This window comes from Ochotona princeps, chromosome 27 (assembly GCF_030435755.1).
Source record: "Ochotona princeps isolate mOchPri1 chromosome 27, mOchPri1.hap1, whole genome shotgun sequence".
Lineage (NCBI taxonomy): Eukaryota > Metazoa > Chordata > Mammalia > Lagomorpha > Ochotonidae > Ochotona > Ochotona princeps.
In genome coordinates, this window is record NC_080858.1 from 3,688,724 (window position 1) to 3,712,592 (window position 23,869).

Consider the following 23,869-nt stretch of genomic DNA (forward strand, 5'->3'; position numbering starts at 1 on the left):
AAGTCAAGATACTCTTACAACTGCCAACGGCAAGAGTTTGTGAAAGGACAAGAAAAATGACTAAAGTACTAGCTAGAGAAGTGAAGTGCTAATAGGGTTAATCTTCAAGGCACACTCACTTCCCAACAGAACAGCCAGTGGCAACAAGGCCCCCACAATGACATTTCATTCTGCTGTAAGAAAAAGTCACTCAGAGTTAGTGTGATATAGTCTCCCAATGAGTTCTAAACCAGGGAGCCTATGTCTCTTTTGCCATTTTTACCCCTTTATATAGATTTTATATATAAACATGCAATAATCCCATTTACCTCCAGAACTGGTTGCTGGGAGGATGTAGTAGGGGGTTGTGCTAAACTCACTGCTGGTTGGGACACTTGAACCTGTCCTCCTAAACTGCCCACAGAAACCAAAAGATTTGATTCCACATAAGGCTGCACCACGGGAGGAAAGTAAGCTGGTGTAGCCAATGCTTCTGCTGGCATGGGAGGGGACAGGACTGTAGAATGGACGCAAACAGAAGCCACGCTGGAGGAGGGAGCAATATTTGAGTCTCCTGGGTACTGTGGTGGCAGTCGAGTTGGGAAGCCCTGTGACAGAAATGAGGAAGGTGAGTTAGTGCAGGTTGGATCATAAAACTAGCAAAACAGTGAGGCATGCAAAAAAACAAAAACAGAAACAAAAACAACAAAAAATACTCAGCAAAAAAAGAATAGTAGCCTTATTTCTTCATCTTTTCAGAAACATTCTGATGATTAATGATTATTCTCGAAATCAATTTGAGGAACAGGACTCCACAGTCATACCTTACAAATTGTTGGAGTTTCTCCTTCCAGAGATTATGTATGAAGAAACAGATTGATCTCTCTGGGGGAAAATACTTTCTGACCAATCTCAAGTGGAAGTAGGCAAAAAACCTTTCCAGGTATCTAGTCACTGCAGTCATTTTGTAAAAGCTATTCTTCTAAATCGAAATCCTGAAAGATTTTGTTGATACCAATCTACCACTTTACTCAGTATCTAGACACAACAGAGATATTCCACTGATGCTCAGTATTTAACCACCATACACTGAATATTGAGGGAAACTTTTTCTCTCATTTACAATCATGGACTAGTAATCATCAAATTATTTTTCAGAATCTATTTTAGCTTCTCTTTGGTTGAGATCAGCAATTTCATTATTAGTTACTTTGAAACTTAATTACAAGGTTTTAAAGTTTTTGGTAGTCTACTATTAGACCAAACCCTCTAGAACCCTCCTTTTAAGCTAGCTAACACAGTACCTGGTACAGAACATCTCCAGAGGGAAGAAGAGGAACCTCAGCAGCTTGTCCAAGGTTAGCTGGTACTCCCATGGACTGAACTGCTGTTGGCAGAAGCTGTGGATGGACCTGACTTGGCAGCTGAGTGCCAGGCTGCAGAAGGGTTGGAAGCTGACTAGGAACCACAGTTGATCCCCCTGGGACGGCAGCTGCTGCAGTAGATGAGGCCAGGGTGAGCAGAGGCTGATTAATGCCAGCTGCCATTGTGATGGGGAGGGAGGAGAAACCTGTTTGAGCTGTAGATACATGAGGAGTCGATATGGGAATTTGAGAGACAGGGTACTGCGGGAGTATGGAAGCAGGGATTGGCTGTGCCACAGGGAGGAAAGGAGCACCGGAGTGGACTGGAACAAGTGAGGGTTGTGTCGCAACTGGGATCTGAGGTTCGCCTTGGACAGCTGGTACTGGCTGGGACACTGGAAGCTGGGAAGGTAAAGAAAAACAAAAGAGATAGGCTTAAAAAAAAAAAGAGCAAAGCTGCCAAAAGCAAGCTTTATGTATAGCCAAAAAGAAAGAAGAAAAAATAAAACAAACCTGGTATACATTAGTATAAGTTAATGTGTCACATAAGAGGGGCTACACTGAAAATATGAATCCTCTCCCAGAGGAGGTAGACTTCAAACTACTTCCACAGCTCTGAAGTCTAACAGAGCTCTATAAAAGAGGATATAATGAATAAAATCCACCAACTGTAGGATCTACTTATCCTCTCCACTACTGCTCATTTTTAATATCTGAGGAATTAGCAGTGTATCATGCAAGCAAGAGTGTGTCAGCATTTTACAGCTGACAGCGTCTCAGAAGCACTAAAACATGACAGTAAGAGGGTGCACATACAAGGCCGTACCCAGAGATAATACTATTAGACATCGCTGGCACACTGCTGAAGAATGTCAGAGTCAGTTACCAAAGCATTTTAACGCATTAAACACCTGTGTTGACAATGATAAACCTCACAGTGCTGAGTCAGCACTGCTGTCAGTATGCTCCATTTATATTAAACAATGCAAACAGGGCAATTTGCACTGCATTTTACAAGGTCAACCAACTCGACACTTCACTATCAGAAGTTCATCTACTTGAAAGGGAAAGTTACATGGGGATTGTTTTTAGTATCCTTTCAGAAATGGAAAAAAAAAAAAAATCTACCTGCTTTCCAGACGATCCTTGAGGCAAGACCAGCGGAGGCTGTGGCTGACTGCCAGGCTGGGTGGCAGCAGCAGCCTCACTGGAGGCCACTGTCTGTGGAACAGAGTACTGCACAGTCTGCTGAGGAAGAGCGGGTTGCTGCATTCCTTGCTGCTAGGAGTAAAACACAGCAAGTCAGCTTCATCTCAAACCCCAAGTATCATGGCCCTAAGGAAGTATGCACACCCACAGCCTTCGGTGCCTGTAACGTGGTCAGTAAATTACACACAAACTCAAACTCATTCATCTTTACCCTGCTGCTTTGCTTCTAACGTTCTGTACTTCTGATGGTACCACCAAGAATCAATTCACCAACTCTACAAAATTCAAGTCATAATTGGTTCTTCACCTAGCATCACCTTCACCTCAGTAGGTCTTTCACAGACATTCAGACACCACAGCCAAACAGCTCTTCTTCCCACTGCACCCGAGCCCTTCTGCCCACGGCTTCCTAGTTTGCTTTAACTTTCATCTTGATTCACATATTAGATTAATCCATTGTCCTCATTTAATCTCTTTTCCTAATACTATTTTTTTACTGTTTTAATGTACTTGGAGAATAGCTAATTATAACCACAGAATAATGAGAAAAGCACTGAATTTGAAATCAGTAGTTTCAAATTTTAGCTTTACTATTTACTAATCTTATTTTGAATTTCCTATTTTATTGCAAAATGAAGCTTTTTTTTTTTTTGAGAAAATAACGAACACGCATTCATGTCAGTTCTATCTTACAGCATTTAGAGAAGTAACACCTTTGGGAAAGACAAAAGGACATGGTGATCTGCCTTTGCACACTTATACTGGCTAAGAATCACCACTTCTGCCAAGCACATCTGATTTAACACAAACAGGCAAGTCTGGAACCAGGGTTAGTATAAACTTGTATTGAACTGCCTTTATGTAATGGGGATCATTGGATGGACAACGTTACAGGCCAAAGTCACGAGCCAGGACCCCACGACAAAAGCCTGCCGATGCCTGAACCAAGGCACTCAATAGCTGAAATGGGGAGTCCAGCAGGGACCTAGACTCAGGCACTCTGATGAGGGCTGTAAGTATGCCAAGCACTGTCTTAAGTGGCAGGCCAGCCACACTCTCATCCCTAAATTCATTTGTTTATTTAAAAGGAAGAAGTTGAGGGAGTGGGAGTGATATCTCCCACCTTCTGGTAAACTCATTCCTAAATTTTATGCAAAAGTAGAAGCTGGGTCAGCCAAAACCAGTAGCCTGGGACTAATTCTTTTAAAAAAAATTATTTATTTATTTTTATTGGAAAGTCAGAGAGGCGGAGAGACAGAGAGGAAGACCTTTAGTCTGCTGATTCACTCCCCAAGTGGCTGCAACGGCTGGAGCTTGAGCCGAACTGAAGCCATGAGACAGGAGCTTCTTCTGGGTCTCCAGCATGGGTTCAGGGTCACAAGACATTGGGCCATCTTCAGCTGCTTTCCCAGGCCACAAGCAGGGAGCTGGATGGGAAGCAGGGCCAGGGACACGAACCAGCACACATATGGGATCCTGGGACGTGCAAGGCAAGGACCTTAGCCAATGAGCTACCGTGCCAAGCCCTGGGACTAATTCTCATCTTCCATTTGGGTAGCCAGGATCCAAGTACTTGAGACAGTTATCTGTTGCCTCCTGGGGCACATACTAGCATGAAGCTAAATGGGAAGAGAAGAGCTGGGTCTCAACATGGGAGGCTGGTATTCCAAGTAGAATCCTAACCACTGTGCCAAACAGTAACTCTACTCCTGTTCCCACTGTTAATTATGTGTACGTTTATGTGGTTAAGGGCCCTGCTTGGAAGACTATCGGCTAAAGTCCTTGCCTTCCATTTGCTGGGATCACATACAGGCAACGGTTCTAATCCCAGCTGTTCCACTTTCCTTCCAGCCTGTGGCCTGGGAAAGCAGTCGAGGACAGCCCAAAGCCTTAGGACCCTGCACCTGCATGGGAGACCTGAAAAAAGCTCCAGGCTATAGGCTTTGGATCTTCTCAGCTCTGGCTGTAGTGGCCACTTGGGGAGTGAATCTGACTTTCCAAGAAAAATAAGTCTTTAAAGAAAAAATTTTTCTTAATTAAAAAGAAAAAGAATTATCAGTTTAAGAAGGCAGATATAACACATCTATAATAATGGTTCAAAAATTAATTTATCTACCACGTTAAAAAATACATTGAGTGAAAGATTGTTTAAAATGTTACAGACATGAAAAATAGTGTTTACCTCTCAAACCATTACACTAGGAAGAGAGGAAAATAAAGCGTTTCAGTTTCTGCTAATCCATAAAATGAAGTTATGATTGTTCTTACCTGCTGAGGATGCTGTCCAGGTTGAGAAGACAGAACCCCTGTTAAGCTACTGGTGGGTGGCTGGCCCTGGCTCTGTCCTTGTACCTGAAAGTAACAGGCAAACACAACAAATCAGAGAAGACCCAACAAATGTATACAGGTCCAACGTTTGCAATTAACAGCTCCTTTAGTACCTATGAGAAAGTCCTTTGGAGCATCTTTCCTGAGAAACGTTTAGAGAAGGTTCTCACAGAATAGGTTCTGATCGTATTTCATACAAAAGCTACTGACAGTTACAACACAGTTTACCATTGATGCTCAGGCTAACTAGAAAACTCAGTCATAATTGTTTTTGCAAATAATTAGGAAAAAGTAATAAGACTAAAAGGTGGGAATGCTTCACATTTTAACAATGAAAGAAAAGTGTCATTTGATAATGCTAATTTGGTTATTCTATTATAGTGCCACAGTGTCACATGTGAAACATCTGTTAGTATAAACTGCCAAGCACTTAGAGCAATGGTTACCACACAAGGATGATTTTGCTACCCTAATCAAGGGTCATCTGGCAACATATGGAGAAATTTCTTGTCATGTTGGGGGAAATGGCTGCTACGAGCATCCAGTAGGTAAACCCATGATGCTGCTAAATCTTACAATCCAAGTAACAGCACTCCCCCTTACCCCAATCAGAACCAAACTGTAGGTTTCAATTATCAAGAAGTTTAATTCAAAATAAGTGAGAAAGTGAGAAATGAATGTGAGACCACACATAGGTAGGTTAAGGAAATTAAAACACTACTTTTGCTGTTCCAGTTAAACTTATAGGACATTCTTTGAAGCTTCCATGGATGTTACCAGAATGTACTACAATTTAACTACTGAAAAGTATACATTTCTTTTGTAACACACCTATAAATAGATGTATTGTGAAAATTTTAAATGAAAAGATTTTAATATTTACAGTAATGGTAGACAACCTGAGAACTTACTTAGTAATTATCCCTTTAAGAACACAGGAAGAAAGACATTTAATATATAAAAGGGGCAGGGCTTGGTGTAGCAGTTAAGACACTGCATGGGATGATAACATTCCACATCAGAATGCCTGGTTCAATAATTGGCTCCTCTGCTTCTATGCTCCCTGGAAGGTAGCAAAAGATGACTCAAGCGCCATGAGGGTGGGACTGGGGCATGGACTGAGTTCCAGGCTCTAGGTTTCAGCTTGGCCCAGCCCTGGATGCTGTGGGCATTCGAGGAATGAAAATGTGGATTGGAGAGCTCAGCTTCTCCAATCTGAGCTGGTATTTCTCTTTGAAACAAAGTGAAAATTAAAACCAAAATCACAAAACTGGAATATTTAGACGATCTAAATGTCTTCCAACATGATTGTGTAGTTTCTTTATGTAGATTTTACAAATGTGTACAATTGATATCAAAAGAACATGTTCAACGTTGATTCTAGTTCTTGAATTCTGTGTCCCTATCATTGTTTGCATGCCAGTCTACATGAGGCTCACACACTTAAACAACTAAACTGAAACTGGTCACGAAAGCAAACAAATAAAGAAGGCCCGAAATCTACTGCTTTTTTTTTTTTTTACCGTGGGAGATACATCACAAATTTTCAAAGTACAAAATAATAAAACCTGATTCTAATTTGGTTAAAAACTAAAATCAGAATTTTATGGATTTAATATTTTATCTGGACATATAATACATGGTGACTTGTTTGATGTCATTTTCTAAAATAAATACCAAGATGCTTCCTTTTCCTATCTTCTTAGTATCCTTCCACACTAAGAAAAACTTCAGTTATTAATTCTTACTACTGTCCCTACTCAATCACTCCCTTATACCTTAATCTCTGTGTTTTACAAATGTATTTTCTAAAAAAAGGTTTATTTATAAGAAGTAGTAGTATAAGCACCCGTAAATAATCAATGCTGAGTCCAACCTTACATTATAGACATTCGCATTTTACTACCAGGTGAAAGTACCATGCACAGGAATATAAGTCATTGATTTCGATGGATGATTAGAATTCTAGCTTTTGCTTTCTCTTTTTCAAGGATCTGGAAATACATGTAAAACATGTAGATTCCTCTTCAGATACTGTTTTTAAATACAAGTAGTTTATAACCCTCAAAAGATAAGGAAACTCAACTGGCAAAATTAAAGTTTCTCATAAATCCAGGATTCAGCAAAATGATGAATGGAAAAATTCAAAGTAATGGTGCATAATAGGGCAGTTAAAAGAATTGTGCAAGTTTTCCTATAACCTGTGGATGGAGTGCTGATCCTCCTGAAGAAAATGAGGCAGATAAGACCTGTTGAGATGTGGTTCCTTGGGGAAAACAGAAGAATAGTGGGGATTCTTGTACCAATGTCTGAGGCAGACGAACAAAGGGTAAGGAGACGTCAGAGCCAAAAGCTGCAGCTGCTCCCCCTGTAGGAGGAGGTGACTGAAAATCACTGGGGTCTGAAGAAGTGATTTGTGAGGAATCACTGGAATATTCTGGGCTTCCTATTGGCCAGTTCTGTCCGATCGGCTCTACCACAGAAACGGTCAATTCAGGGGCATGGTAATTACGCTGTTCTTCAGTCACAGATTGTAGGTGACCAGGTAATCCAAATGATTGAGATGGCAGTTCTTCCTGATTCAAATCCATTGCAACCTGTCGGTTTCGGTAAACACGTTGAGGTAAATTTCCACCTCCTTCTCCCGAAGAGGAGCCTGGTGTTTGAACATGAAATTCAAATACACAGTTGCTTCTGCTCTCATTGCTATGAGTTAACACAGGAGGTGCAGAATGAGGAACAAAGACAGGATGAAATTTTAAACTTGTAGCATCTGTACTGATAGGAGCAGAAATACTAGAGAGGGGAGATCCTGGACTCATTCCAGGATCTAATCTTAAATTCTGAAGGTGTCCTAGCAGGAAAGCCTGTCCAGGTGGAAATTCAAAGACAGAACTTGTGGTAGAACTCCCTTGTCCTGGCTTCAGTTCAGGTATCTGTTTCATAGGACTTGACATTACTGGCGAATTGTATGAAATACCCTCATACTGTTCTGCCACCTGGGCCTGATAATGTACCCCAGTTAGATACATTGCTTCCTGAGGAACAAAATAGTGAGCTTCTTCTGGAAGTACTAGTCCAGGTCTATAGTCACTATAAATCTGAATTGGTTCAAAAATCGGATGGACCTGCATTTCACATAGCTCTCCGGTTACTCTACTGGCTGTAGTACCCAACATAACTACAGCCTCTGGTGTCCAGTTAGTTGGGCTGCCACCAGGTGGAAGATGATTTTGGCCAACAGTCCTCAGTAAGGGTTGGAAGTGGCGAGTTTGGGCTTCCAGGAAGGAGGTGCTCTTACGCCGCTGGGAAATGGAAATTTTCGGTGGACAGGTGGGAGGTGGTGAAAAAGAAACTGGACGTTCATGAATAGTTGGGAAAAATATCTGTGACTCTGGGTATGTTGGGGTCCCCCCACACGGATGCACCACGGACTGAGGCTGTATCAACATGAATAAGACAAGTAATTCATACATTCACATCTGAAATTACATCAGACATGCACAACTGTGTGGTTTGCATAAACTGATAAATGGTTACATCAAATATATCATTAATAAAGAAATAACAATGTCTTTGGAAGTTATGTGCATAATAATCCAGTAAATACATCCAGGGACAACGAAAGCAATACACAGGACTCTTTTGTATCAGAAAAGAGCTGCTTTTCTGTAACTTTCCATTTTTAAGAGAAATAAAAGAATTGAGTTTTCTAAGTGATCATTATTTCACTTCTACAATAAGTATGTTCACTCTTTAGACCGATGCACGGTAGGCAACCAGCCCAATTATTTATAATGCAAGAAGTATGATTCAGTACTTCATGGTAAGACTTTCTATATTCTGTTTTCTTCTTATATTGTACTTGTGTTACAGACACAGAGGCATCAGTGTAATTTCCCAGGAACAATACAACACCTTCTAGTGAGAAAGCAGAAGGGTTCTTAGCAGACAAAGAAATTGAACTTGATTATTGATTGACAATAATGTCTTTCCTTTGCCTATCATAAATTAGATACAGTTAACACTTTACTACAGGAAATAAATATATGCTATTTTTCTGATCCTAGATAAAGGAAGGGTTGAATAACCCTGAGTTTTGAGATTCTGATAGCTAATGGTCAATTCCAACGAAAAGTAAAATATAAATGCGAGTTTGTTTCAATGAAATTTTTTGGGTTCACAGAAGCAATTCTAGAATTAAAAGACTGAATTTAGAATCCTGGTTTGCCCAATGCAAACAATATGTACTAGAATAATTCAGTATAATGGAATTTATTTAAGAAAAAAGGTCAGTTTCATTCTTTTAAGACCCCTATATCAAGGTAATAAAATGGCTCAACTACTCATAATAGCCTAAAGAAGATTCCTATTTTGAATCAAAATGCTTTTTCTACTATTGTTTAAGATGTGTTCTAAAATCATAAGCACTATACTGTTAGATTCTTTTTTTAAAATGTGTATATTTTCTGAATGCTTGCCTTTATTATTTTTTTTAAGATTTATTTATTTTTATTGGAAAGTCAGATATACAGTGTGGAGAGAGACACAGAGGAAGATCTTCCGTCCGATGGTTCACTCCCCAAGCAGACGCAACAGCTGGAGCTGTGCCGATTGGAAGCCAGGAGCCAGGAATTTCCTCCAGGTCTCCCACACGGGTGCAGGGTCCCAAGGCTTTGGGCCGTCCTCGACTGCTTTCCCAGGCCACAAGCAGGGAGCTGGATGGGAAGTGGAGCTGCTGGGATTAGAACTAGCGCCCATATGGGATCCCCGTGCATTCAAGGCGAGGACTTTAGCCGCTAGGCCATGCCGCCGGGCCCTGTTACTCATTCTTGTAAGTAAAGATCTGGAAGATTCTGGGTTGCTAATTCAGAATATTAACTATATTTTAATATCTGGAAAAGCAGTAACAACGTCCATGGTACTTAAAAATTTTAAAAAGATCTTTTATAGATATTAACCCAAAGAAGCTTATGTATTTTGTGTATGTTTCTAATCAACATTCTAATTAAAGAATATTTCTCACAAAGGGACATGATGTTGTCTTTTACTCTGCTAGCACATAATACAATTACAACCAAATCCAACTTAAATTTGTCTAAACAAATAAAACCAATTTTACTCCTTATTCTTCACTTAGAGTAAAAACTGGACTCAATCCAGCTTTAGTGCTAGTGTCCCTTAATAAAGTAATAAGAAAACATGTGTTCATAATGTTTATCTAAATTGTTTTTGACTAAACCAACAATGACTTTCAAATTAAAAAAAGTATATATTTTCCACTAGGGTATGAAAATGTAAAAATCTGTCAGCAGGTGAATGGAGAGATATAAAAGCCAAAACTTTTTAAGCATACACTGGTATGTGCCAAAGACATATAGGCATTCTCTCTCATTACCTCCATGTTTTTATTCCTAATTAAAGACTTCTTACAAAAACGTCTTTCATACATGTAACCAGTATTTTATAGGCACAGTATATAACTAGATTTAGTCCTGCTCTTTATTCAATATTCACTGATGTTCTACATGCCTGGATGTATTCATTGGCAATAAGTCTTGGTTGGAAGTTCAGTTACATACAGCACTGACAGAGAGGGAAGGCAGGCTGGAGCGCCGGCGCTTGCGCTGAGAGGCAGAATGCACAGGCAGGACACTCTCCAAGGCTTAGAAAGCTTCTCCTCAGGGGCAGTCCGGAGGAGGGAAGGACAGAGGTGCATACGGCACTGGTGGGGGGGTGGAAGGAGCACTGGGGGAGATGCGGGACGCACAGGGAACACAAACCGACATGCTACAGCCACGACGAGGCTAAACAGAAAACAAACACACACATGAAAACACAGTGCTTTGAAAACAAAATAACCAAACGTAGAGTGAGAACGGCAGAGTTAACATAAAGAAATGTTCCACCTTTTCTCTAATTGTTCGGCTTTTTTGAGGTGACAAAGCACATCTGGCAGAGGACAATTGCTCAGGTTTTCTTATGAATGATTATGATAAGGATCCATTAGCCTGAATACGCTGAGATACCACAGGCTGTTATGGATGACTGCCTAAAGGTATGCACAGGGAACACTAAGTATCAGAGCTCACAGTTTCTGCAAATTAGAGAAGATTGAATCAGTTGAGTATTAATTTAGAGCACACAACGCAGAAGATTTTAAAGCTATCATTCTGCAGGAGCTGTGGAAACATCAGAAAATAATTCTCACTTTAGAAGGCTTCAGACTAAAAAAATCTATTTCATAGTATTTTATTACATTTGCCCATCGTTTCTGAGAATGTGACAAAGCATCACCTACAGGATACAGTAGAGCTTTCTGAAAGAGCCACATGGATATGAGACATTCTGTACTTTTACTAAAGTAAAAAATGGGAAAAAAATAATCTTCAATTTGAATCTCTGTAAAAATATTTTCAAACACATTCAACACTCAAATCAGATTTACCAGTTTTGGGATACCTTAACAGACAGGGTTTAATAAGCTACAAAGCAGTACGTCTAAAACTGTAAGGTTGTCTTGAGCAAGTCTGTGGTTTCCCCGTACTTAGGGAAATTATGTAACTAGTCATATTTTCTTTTCTAAAACTAGCTGTACGGAATGTTCTTAGTCAAACTTGCAGCCCACTAGCACAAATTTGTAAGTATCACCATATGATTAGTTTTATTTCCTTCATTTCCTATCCCACATTTCTGCCCTTGTTTCTCTCAATTTTAAAAATTCCATCTATAATGCATATATCATTATAGGTCACAGCAAGTTCGTTCAGGAATGAAAGAGAATTATAAAACCTTCAAAAATCCTAGATATTTAATATTTTTTAAATCCACAGAATATTTATATTAAAGGCAAGAAAACACTCTGCTTCTAGAGTATTAAAGCATATGTTTATGCTAGTGGTTCAAATATTAATATCTTATATGGCTATTCTCTTTTCTCAAATATATGCCTATTGTTCTTCACCCTATAAGTGAAGCCAAAAGATCAGAAACACTTTTTGGGCCTGGCGCGATAGCGTAGTGGTTAAAGTCCTTGCCTTGTATGCACTGGGATCCCATATGGGCACCGGTTCTAATCCCAGTGGCCCTATTTCCCATGCAGCTCCCTGCTTGTGGCCTGGGAAAGCAGTTGAGGACAGCCCAAAGCCATGGGATCCTGCACCCACGTGGGAGACCTGGAAGAGCTCCTGGCTCCTGGCTTTGGATTGGCTCGCTCCAGCTGTTGCGGCTGCTTGGGGAGTGAATCATCGGATGCAAGATCTTCCTCTCTGTCTCTCCTCCTCTGTATATCCACTTTTCCAATAAAAATAAATCTTAAAAAAAAAAAAAATGAAGAAACACCTTTCTACAATCTAGCCACAATGATCTAGAAGAAACCCAAAATATATCCAAAGTAGAAACTGGTAAGAGATGCTGACAATTAACATTGTCAGAACACAGAAATACATTTCCATGCAGTCTTTATTAAATTGTTATATCCTATTTATCTTAAAGGTTAGAAAGTAAACTGTTAACAAAGTCACTAGGTCACTAGGTCACTATGTCCTTTCCAACCTTCGTCCTTGTGTCACTACGGTCACTCATCTAGATAGCTCATCGAAATGGACTGATCTGACACACCTTTTAATAATCTAACTGCAGATTCAAAGACAACAGCAAACATTTTCTATTAAGAACGATTTTCACTGAATGAAGAGTAAGATTTCCACATGGTCAGATTAAAAGTTTTTTTGAAGAGGAAAAAAATCTGTCTGCCTAATAACAATCTCATGAAACAAGTACTATTTAATTAATTCCTAATTTGTTTCTGAGACAATGCTACATTTTCCTTTAAAAGAGGCAGGAAAATAAATGAGGTCTTAAGTGATGACCTGCTTACTTTATAGGAGAAGCAAGAGTAGATAATGACGTGTCTGTGTGTACAAGCATAAAATATTTTTGCAAGTAACCTCTGTAAGTTGATTTTGAAAGTAAACCAGCAATAAAACAGATATTAAATAAAGGGAAAAAGCAAATGAACATATACTGGGGAAGGAATTGTGTCCAACATAGACTTTAAACGCAGGAACACGCATAGCAACTGATGATTAACTAAATACAAGCATTAAATGGTCATACAACGAAAGGATTCCTTCACTGTGGAGTACTCACATGCAGCATTCTATAATGGTTTGAAGGTCTTACCTGTGTTTTATACAATAAAAAATCTTACAGAAAATACTTAGTAATTGTTTCAAGAAGTAAGCTTTTGAAAAACCCTCCTTATTCCATCCCCAAATTCTGATTCCTGCTGCTGCTTAGAACAGTTTCAATTTGTGCTTAAAAAAAAAAAAATTACCTTCAATCAAATGCAAACTAATCTAAATTTTACTATCTGGTTGTTTCACAAAGGGAGTTCAGCTAATATCTACACACAACTGTATGTAACCTGCCACGTCTGTATTACTGTACACTCCATGATAAACCTATTTCCTGTAGCAATATAGTCATCTCAGTAGCCTCAATGGTTTGGCTGCAGGACCCATCCCTTCCCCCCACCAAGCAGACAGCTCAGTCTGAAGGTGGTCACATCCCTTATGCAAAAGGGCATGGTATTTGTATGTAACTTACGCATACCCTCCAGAATAGTTCAAAGTGTTTTCAACCCACAGTTGGTTCAATCTGTGTTTGTTTATAGATACAACCCACAGATTTACAGGGCTGACTGTATATCACTTACATCTACTTTAGACTCATGTTGTTCTTCAAGTAGCAAAAAATCTAAATGCAGCAGACTCCCCATTGGTTCAAACTGAGGTTCTTAAACTTGCATATGCATTTACTTACCATACTTGAGGGTGGATATACCCCATGGGGCTGAGACTGTGCTTGCACAGAGACTGTATGCCCTGGGACTGTGCCAGTAGAAGGTGTCTGCTCATGCTGGGAACCATATGAAACTGTTTGTTGGCTGCTCACTCGAGAATCTGTGAAGACAGAGGATCCCTGACCACTGTCAACTGTCCCATCAGCTAAAGGAGAAACGAATCACCAAAAACCAAAGAGAGAGAAAAGAATAAGAGATAAATCATTAAAATGAAGTTCATACTTTTCCAACACATTTTAGAATGATTGTACTTGAATGAATTATCTGTTTATTTGCACAGACCTGAACTAAATTTGACAGTATCCTATTAGATTACTATATTTAAGTGAAATTTCTATAAACAAAAAACCCAGGTTTTAATATATTTCTTAAAAGTTACTCTAGTTATCACAGAATATCATTTCCTTGAAGAATAAAGGCAATAAAATACAGCATTGCAATTTAAACTTAAATTCTGTGAACTTTTAAAAAAGATTTATCATCAGTTAAATCAATAACTGCTAGCTTTGTTGAGTTTTAGTCTATACACAATTAACTTTGCTGAAAGTTCAATTAGACTGATGAATTCAATTCTAAATAGCTATGCCAGTTTTCTTCATTAATTACATTTTAAGGAATTGTAAAAAGTAAAAATCTGTAAACTGGAATGCCCAAAATGTGGAACTTGTGAAATGAACTCATTATAGTTTCTCAATGATACATTCTATTTCATTAGTCATGGAGATAATAAAAAGAAATTAAGATCTCCACCATCCGAAAGTTTATTGTATGCTGGATTCATAATTCAAAACCAATAAAAAAAGTCATAAAACCATATGAAATAAAGGTTAGCAGAAGCATCACTGGCTTATCTGTCCACTTCCAAGCAACTTACATAACACGGAGACACTGGGTTGCTGATACTGCAGTTGTTGATGCTGGTCAGCCTCGGGTTCTTCGGGTTCTACTTGAGTAGAAACTGACGCTGAAGTGGTGGAAGCGGCAGGTGGCCCGCTGCCGACAGCAGGGAGCTGCTTGGGCCCCGTCTGGGAGGCACCTGATTGTTCTACCTGCTGTTTCAGATGGCCTTCTTCCTGCTTTCTTTTTTCTTGCTCTTCCCTCACCAACTGTCGCTGCTCTCGTTTTCTTTTAATTAAAGACACTCGATCTTTAATAGCTTTAGCCATGGTCTTATGATCACTTTCACAGACATAGCCAGACTCTACCTGCAGAATATAAAAGAGTGTGTTAAGATGCAAAGGTACATCAAAAGAAAACAATCCAAGAATGATAAAGCAGTCATTATACAAAAGCAGAGAAGGAACAACTCTCCGATCTTGGCCAATGGCTACTGTACTGGTCTGCACTATGCATTTCCCAACTACCATTTTTTTAAAAAAGATTTATTAATTTTTGTTGCGAAGGCAGAGCTAGAGAGGAGACATAGGGAGAGAGATCGTTCCATCTGCTGGTTCACTCCCCACATGACTGCAATGGCTTCAGCCGAGCTGTTCAGAAGCTAGAACCAGGAGCTTCTTCTGGATTTCCCCCTTGGGTGCAGGAAAACTCAAGGACTTGAGTTATCCTCTGCTAATTTCCCATATCATAAGCAGGTAGCTAGATCAGAAGTGGAGAAGCCAAGATGTGGCCAGTGCTTATATGGTATGCCAGTGCCAGCAGGTGGAGGATTACCCTGCCATATCACCATACTGATTCCTACCCACCTGATGGATGGGTGGGTATACCTTCACTTTATAGCAAACAGCAAACCAATAGCGGTATCTGAAACCACAGGTCGTAAAGCAAGTAGACACTTTATTCCTAAATTTATATTTCTCTTTCACATGTAACCACCGAACTGTGCCATTTCTACTTTTTTCTTTAGGCAACCACTTATCCTGATGCAAAAAAATCATTTTAAGTATATGAAAGTTTTAAAACACACCACAAAAATACAAGAAACTGGCAAAAAAATAACTATCTTTTCCATATCTACCACTGAATGGTTCTTAAATCTTATGTTCTCTGCGTATTTTTGTAAAATAACTGGTACTGTAATAAGCCTTTAAAAAGTCGTCTTTTAGGGTCTGGTGCGGTGGCCTAGCAGCTAAAGTCCTCGCATTGAACATGCTAGGATCCCATATGGTCACCGGTTCTACTCCCGGCAGCTCCACTTCCCATCCAGTGCCCTGCTTATGGCCTGGGAAAGCAGTCAAGGACGGCCCAAAGCCTTGGGATCCTACACCCACACACACTTTAATAATAATATATCATCAGCTCTCGGCCTTTTGGCTGAGATCAAGTGTAATAATAATATACCAAACTGGTCCAATAATAATTGATCTTGAAAACGCCATTCAAAGTAAAAGCAATTAATGCCCCTATGGCTAACTATAAGGTTATACAATGACTGATAAAGGCAAACTAATATTTATAAACATAATTTGTCATTATAACTAAAGAGTTTTTATACAAATTAGGAGCCATTAAATTTATACTTTGAAAAGGACTGCAGAATGCACTTTAATTCATCTTCCCTTTCATCTACCCCACATATACCTTTACATGTATAAATATGCTTCCCTCAAAAGTAACTTCAGTAACCATAAAATGTAATACCCATTATGAAAGCAATGGAAAAATCTACAAAGGGTATTAAAGGAAAAGTCAACACTATTCAAAGATAACACGGGGGTGGAGGGAGGATCAGCAACATGGCATAGCATGTTAAGCCTCCAACTGTGGGCCAGCATCCCATAGGGGCACTGGTTTAAGTCCCAACTGCTCCACTTCCAATCCAGTTCTCTGCTGATGATCAGGAAAAGCAGCTGAGGATGGCCCAAGTCTTTAGGCCCCCACACCTATGTGGGGGATTAAGAACAAGCTTCTGGCTTTAACCACTGCCACCATCTAGGGAGTCAACCAGCAAATTCAATCTCTCTTGAAGTGTAACTGTTTTTGTTAATAGCATATGCCACACACGCCACTGTATAAATTACTTTTTTTTCCAACAGTAATAGTGTATAAATTTACCATTTTAAATGGCTAATAAATGTCAATTACCATTTCTTGAGCAACATCTTCTGGCACATCTCTCTCCAAGTCAAAGGAAAACTCAATAGCTTCATTGTCTTTGTATTTGCCCTTCAATTTCTTAATATCTTCAATACGTAGCCATAATTTAATAGCTATCTTTTCTCCATCATCTTCCTCTGCTAACTCAACTCGTACTCCTGTTTCCTCCTGGAAGAAGGCATGGTTCAAAAGGTCTTTGATGGAATACCTTCCAAAGAGATGAAAAAGGAAAGAAACAAAAACAAAATTCCATTACTTTGAAAAGAAAATCTTCCAGTGTGGCTAATGAATTTTACTCATAATAAAGAAAAAATAGCTGTGAAAAGCCAAAAATTTTAAAATTACTCTTATTATGTGTTGTGTCTATATAGCTTTATTCTCAAGGAACATTTAAAAATTTCATTGATGTGTAAAGTCCAGTGAAATAAAGCGTAAACCCAACAACTGAGCCTCACTGGCTACTGCTGTGCCAGAATGGCCAACATGACAGAGTAACAAAGGCACCACATAATCATGTATACAGCACTTCATAACTAACAAACAGCCTTTGTGCGCATCATCATTTCTGATCCCTGAGCAATAATGGTCACGATATCAACTCATGATTAGGAATGGCAGCTCAAGAATGCTGACATTCTTGATCACGGTAACTAGCACAAGCAAAACAAAACAAATCTTTTGGTACTTTCTACAGTAATAGCCTTTACCCAGTAAATTTTTTCAATTCCTTTTTTCAACTTATTCATGTTAGGCAAGAACGCTGATCACAGAACAATCATCTTTAGACAAAATGGTTTGAAAAAGCCAGTAATGTAGTTAGCTACGCCATCCAGAAAACAGAATATGTTCTGAGATTTAAAGATTCAATGTATAAAAAAATCATTAAAATTTCTACTAAAAAGACTTTTTATGTAAAAGATTAAAGATGGCCATGTTAAGCTCCTCCAAATAACAAAGTTAAGAAAAAAATACGAGAATTGAGGGATGAGGATACAGGCTTAATTCCGTTGGCAGATCTGAGTGTATTTATTCTTCAGGAGATAGACTAAGTTCAATTTACAGTTTATGCTTTTACTAACTTGTCCATTTATCCCTTTTCAGAGAGAATAATAGGATGATAAATGTAGACTATCTTTCAAAAATAGATGCTGGACCCCTGTCATGCCTACACAGGTGATGAAACAGCTGCTCAGCAAATCAGATAGTGTCACAAGTCTGAAAGAAATGCTCTGTTACTCGACACTACTAAGCCAGATTTCCTCCCAAGTCTCTGGATGAAGTCTTCCCCAATTCTGACATATTGACAGCAGATCAAGGTCTAAACAAATAGCTGATTTAAAAAGTGAAAATTTTATGTTACCTTTTGCATTTCTTTATCTTTAGTAAAAGACAAAGGAACAGCTGCTGTATGAGACTGATGTCTACTGATGTTTATAAACTATGCTGACGCAGTAAGTAAAAAAGATACTCTGATGAAGGGTGTAGGTTTAACCACTATCTTAACCTTTAGGCAAAGCAACCACCCAAACAATTTCACTATGTTCTAGTATACTGAGTCTGAATAACTTCAGCAGACACAGCACTTAAAAAAAAACAAAACCATATCACATAAATGACTTGATTGCTACTTACAAAACAGGCAACTTACCTTTCATCTTTGTTTTGTCTTATGCATCCTTCAATAATTTCCTTTACTTCAGGAATTGCTACTTTGTCAAAACTGGCTGGTTTGACTCCCTGAAAACCACAAAAACCATCACATTTAACAGGAGAAGCATTTTTGAGCTTTGCTTTTAATTTTCTAGTTAAGGTTCTAAGGGGTTACATTTTTATCATCCTAGCGGTTTTCTGATTTGCCTGCAAGAGCATATTCAGCCATGCTTGGGGTAGTGGTGGTGACAAAAAAGCTTTTCGAAAAAACAATAGTTAGTCTGACAGTGGAGTCACTTATCCATTCACGTGATAATAATAAAAAAAAATCAGACTACTGCTAGCAGTTCTTTAAAAAAATTTTTTTTTAATTTTATTTTGATGGTGTTTATGTAGTTGATTAGGGTGGGAAGGTCAAGGATTAGGAGAAAATGGGTGAGATCACTGTTTACAAATTTTCTTTTCCTTCTTCCTGTGTCTGGGGAGCAGTGGGAGACAAGGTTAGAAACCGCACCCAACCTTCCAACTGCCTCAGTACACGGGAATGGGAAAGGGCCACCCAATGTCATCCCAGGGTCCCTGATGTGGAGCATGCTCTGAGGGTTCTGCTCATGTGCCTTCCTTCAATAGTTCTGAAATGCTACTGATCTCGCTGATCCAAGGATGAGGAAATCCTTCCATGAAACACTGCTGACACAATCCACCTTACAGTCTCCGTTTGCCCTGATATTCGCTGTCATTGTTTGGCTGAGGTAGTTGTCCAATCTGTTCTGCACTCCTTCCTGTGCCCTGGTACCAGGTATTCTCTGCAGGCCACAATGGACTACCATATCCTCCATGTGCATCTGGGAGTGCTGTCCGCTGCTCCATCTAAGCCACTCAGGAGGCCCATTTCTAACACATGCACTTGAGGGTCAGACCACACAAATTGTGACTGTCCCTTGAGTTGGAGTTCTGAGTCCAGTGGTTCAAGAAACCTCGTCTGAAGTGATCCCAGACCTGACTCTCATGTGTGCTTGACAATATGGGGCCCGGCTCAGTCCATCACCCCACATCAGCCTATACACACACTGGTAGTTGCAATTGCTGGGTCAGTTTTGTCTCCAATCTTGTCTCTTACGCAAACCAAATGATACTGAGACCCAGTCCAACGCAGCCCACCACACACTCAGCCCTCACATACATCAGGAACTGCAGCCTAGTCAGAGCGATCCCGTTATCCCCAGCAGGCCAATCCCAGCCCTGGTTCTTGTGCTTGCCAATATGTGCAGCAGACTCGTCCAGTCTCTCACACCCCATTCAGTTCTCATACACATCAATGGGCACTGCAGTCTAGCTCAACCCAACGGGCCCCACTATGCAGCCCACACTCACGCCAGCAGGTGGCACTGCTTATCCAGCAGGCCTGGCCCAGATTCCAATGCTCACAGGTGGGAGTTGAGGCCATCAGAGAGATACCCACAGTTTCTCCACTTAATCCACTTCCAGTCCCAGATTTTGCATTTTCCAGGTGGTTCTGCAGTATAGCTTGCCAGGATTTGCCCCCATTCCCAGCACTTGATAGCCGAAAGTCCAACCAGCTTGTACTTAACTTTGGTTCATGTGTGCACCAGTAGATACAATCAACCCAGCTTGGCTCTCCTCCTAAACCAGTTCATATGCAGGGTAACAGGTGTTGTAGCCCTGCCCTTGGTCTCCGCTCTCACATTCACTAGTGTGAGCAGTGGACCAGCTGAGGAACCCACGCTGCCTCCATTCTGGGTTTGTAACCCATACCTCTAGGTCTCACGTGTGCTGTGGCTGTCTGGCAGGGCTTGCCTCACCTCAGCATTTGCTGGCAGGTGCTATAGCCTAGCCCAGCCCAGTCAGCCCCTAGTCCCGGTGGCCCCAATGTGAACTGGCTGCTGTTGTGGCCCAACCAGACCTGTCCTGCACTCTTTCTGGTTCTCACATTGCTACTGGGTGCTGTGAACTGGTGCAGCCTGGCTTGCCCCAAGACCTGACCCACACATATGCCGGCCGGCACCGAAACCTGGCCTGATCTCAGGAGCTCCCAACCTTGGTTCTTGTGCTCAGCTGCAGGGACTGTCCTGAACAACGGGTTCCCCAAATCCTCTATCAAGCCTCCTTCCAGTGGCAGATCTTGTGGTCCACCTGTGGGTCCTTAGCCCAGACTGTCTTAGTCCACCTCCTGTCCCGGCAGAACAGTGCTCTTGCCCAAGCGGCCAACACCCATTTTGGTTTTTACTGTTGGGTACTACACCCCAACACGGCTGGTCTACACCCCCCGCACAGTTCTCATGTAGTTCAGAACATGCCAAGTCTAGGCTCAGCCTATCCTATACTCACCTTGGCTCTCACGAGCACCAGTTGGTGCTCGAGTCTGGCCCAGTGTGGCACACTCCAGACCCATGCCGAGGGACACTGTAGTCATGTCCAGCCAAGGACTTCAGCCACTAGGCTACCACACAGGGCCCCCATACCTACCTCATAAAACTTTCCCCTCCTGGGGCCCAGCAGGGTAGCCTAGTGGGTAAATCCTCACCTTGCACATGCCAGGATCCCATAAGGTACTGGGTTCATATCCCAGCTGCTCCATTTCCCATGCAGCTCCCTGCCTGTGGCCTGGGAAAGCAGTGGACGATAGCCCAGGGCCTTGGGACCCTGTGTGCCCATGGTTGAACAGGAGGAGGCTCCTGGCTTCGAATTGGCTCTGCTGCGGCCATTGAAGCCACTTGGGGAGTGAACCAGTGGATGAAAGATATTTCTGTATGTCTCCTCTCTATGCAAATTTGCTTTTCCAAAAAAAAAAAAAAAAAAAAGAGAGAGAAAGAAAAAGAAGCTTAACTTATTCCACCCACAAAATCCCATAACTTTTTTATTTTAAAGCTGGAACTACAGGTGGGAGCCACGAATTGAATCCAGGTTCAACCCAGTACCTGGATGTCCTAAGTGGTGGCTTAGGCTGCGCATATACACTGCAAACATCTTCCAAACCTAATTTTCTAAACTCTTTGTGGTATCCATATAATTTTAATTACAAGGAAACTACATTACTAAAGAAAAGTCTGCTTGAAAAGAGAAGTGATATTCCAACCTTGGGAATATAAATGTCCGTTGCATTCTAAAAGTTCTTTAGTAGTAGAAAAAATGGAATTACTTGTATATTTCAGTTTTCTAAGAAAAGCATGGAAAACTGCAAATTTAAAGTATTTTTTAAAAAAATATTTATTTTTATTGGGAAAGGCAGATATACAGTGAGGAGGAGAAACAGAAAAATCTTCAGCACAATGATTCATTCTCCAAGTAGCTGCATCCAAAGCCAGGAGCCAGGAGCTTCTTTTGGGTCTCCCATGAAGGTGCAGGGTCTCAAGGCTTTGGGCTGTCCTTGACTGCTTTCCCAGGACACAAGCAGAGAAACAGATGGGAAGTGGGGCTGCTGGGACACAAACAGGCACCCATATGGGATCCTGGCGTGTGCGAGGTGAGGACTTTAGTCGCTAGCCTATCATGCTGGGCTCTAAATTATTTCTTAAAAAAATTTATTAATTTATTTGAAAGAGTTTCAGAGAGAAGGAATAACAGATCTTTGATCCTCTGATTCCCTTTTGAAATGGCTGGAGTGCTAAAGTAGCCAGGGGTTCCATTTGGGCCTCCCATGCAACTGGCACAGGCCCAAGCAGGTAGGCCATATTGCACATCTTTTCCCAGGTTATTAGTAGGGAGCTGGATCCAAAGTCGAACAGCCAATACACAAACCCTTTTGAGATGCCGGCATTGCAGTCAGCGGCTTTACCCACACATTACAATGCTAGTCCCCAAATTGCACGATTTTTAGAAGTTACTTACAAAAAATACTGGGACAAGCCATATAAAATGCTGCACAATAAGACTTCAAAAAGTCTGTGGAAAATGGAATAGGAAGTTTATTTAGTACAAAAAATTGAAATCCATGCATAGCTGTCTTTATATTACGCATTTTCCTTTGACTTTCAGAAAGTTCCTTTTATGTCGATGGTGTAGAATACTTTTTTATAGCAAAAATTTATCTGAAAGATTTTTTTTTTTTCTGGTCAAGCTGAACTGCCACATACAATTAGATTTTGCATATAAAGATAGTTTGACTATTACAAAGAAATGGTTGAAAATAAAGAATCTAATGAGGAAAAAATGATCCTTCTTGGGGATGGCATGGTGGCACGCCTGCGTAATCCTTTGCCTGCAGCACCAGCATCCTATAAGGATACCGGTTCATGTCCCAGCTACTCCACTTTTGACTCAGCTTCCAGTTTATGAGCTGGAAAAACAGTGGAGGATGGACCAAGTCGGTGGGTCATTGCACTCACATGGGAGATGCAGAAGAAGCTCCTGGCTCCTGACTTCAGTTCGGCTCAGCTCTGGCGGTTTTGGCCAGTGGTTCACTTCACTTTGGGAGTGAACCAGCGTAGTTAGGATCTTTCTCTCTGTCTCTCCTTCTCTCTATAAATCTGACTTTATAACGGAAATAAATAAATAATACAGAGTTATTTATTTGAAAGGAACAGCAATAGAATGGGAACAATCTTCTATATATGGGTTCACTTCACAAATGGCTGTCAGTTGCTCCGAACTCTAAGCTCCATCCAAATCCCCCTGGTGGGCAGCAATGGCCCAGTATTTGGGTGATCTCCTTTTCCAGGCCAAGTAGCAGAGGGTTGAACTGGAAGCAGAGCAGCAAGGAATGACTACAGTATGGGATGGCAGCACTTCACACAGCAGCTTATGTGCTGTGCAAAAATGCCATCCCTGAAAGTCCTTTAAATTACTAAGCTTTGTGAATCAAAGATAATAAAGCATAAGATGAAAAGAAAGTGAAATTTCATGTTAATCTTTCATTCTTGAACCTTGAAAACGTATATTCACTTGTGACTTTACCAGTAAGAGTTCTTATTTCCAACCGGGAATACTAACTGAATCAAAAGATGACACCTCAAAGCAGTAACTGTGTATAATATGACCTCAGATTTGCTTGGTGGTGCATTCTCACCCGGTAGTCAAGATTTAGGCAAAAACAATTCCACACCAGTGCTACATAACATGGTGAGTTACCACTGCCATCTAGATGCCAAGGTATCAAATAAAGCTCCTACACACCTTGCCAGCCCAGCAGCTGGTATTAAAAGATTAAGGCTGCTTAGCACTATTCAAATCCTGAAAAAATGTGACAAAAAATTCCAAGGCTCAGTTACCACAAAGAAGCCAGGAGTATCAAAACAACCAGACAAAGGCATTACTGAAAATCTGAGAAATATAAAGTACGTTAGAAGATGAATATGACCTCAATGACACTGAACATGGCCTAAAGAGAAGTCACCTGGGAAATGAAATAAAAAGCTATTTTAAAATAGTTAAAATTTCACATGCTCACCACACATTCGGT

The 23,869-nt window shown here is 40.5% G+C and overlaps 1 protein-coding gene across 9 annotated transcripts in view; it reads right to left on the reverse strand.

The window, feature by feature from the left end:
- The window catches only part of WNK1 (WNK lysine deficient protein kinase 1), a 115,060-nt gene that overhangs the window by 29,015 nt on the left and 62,176 nt on the right, over window positions 1–23,869 (reverse strand). For 4 of the 9 annotated variants that reach the window (XM_058655928.1, XM_058655926.1, XM_012930913.2 and 1 more), the window contains 8 exons: window positions 18,449–18,537; window positions 16,789–17,008; window positions 14,621–14,951; window positions 13,707–13,891; window positions 4,821–4,904; window positions 2,472–2,624; window positions 1,284–1,745; window positions 309–587 (listed from right to left, as the gene is read on the reverse strand). In XM_058655928.1, the coding sequence (XP_058511911.1) occupies window positions 309–587; window positions 1,284–1,745; window positions 2,472–2,624; window positions 4,821–4,904; window positions 13,707–13,891; window positions 14,621–14,951; window positions 16,789–17,008; window positions 18,449–18,537 (1,803 nt within the window). Of the gene's footprint in view, window positions 1–308; window positions 588–1,283; window positions 1,746–2,471; window positions 2,625–4,820; window positions 4,905–7,081; window positions 8,321–13,706; window positions 13,892–14,620; window positions 14,952–16,788; window positions 17,009–18,448; window positions 18,538–23,869 lie in introns of all 9 variants that reach the window. The other 5 variants (XM_058655932.1, XM_058655924.1, XM_058655927.1 and 2 more) reach the window with 5 other exon arrangements.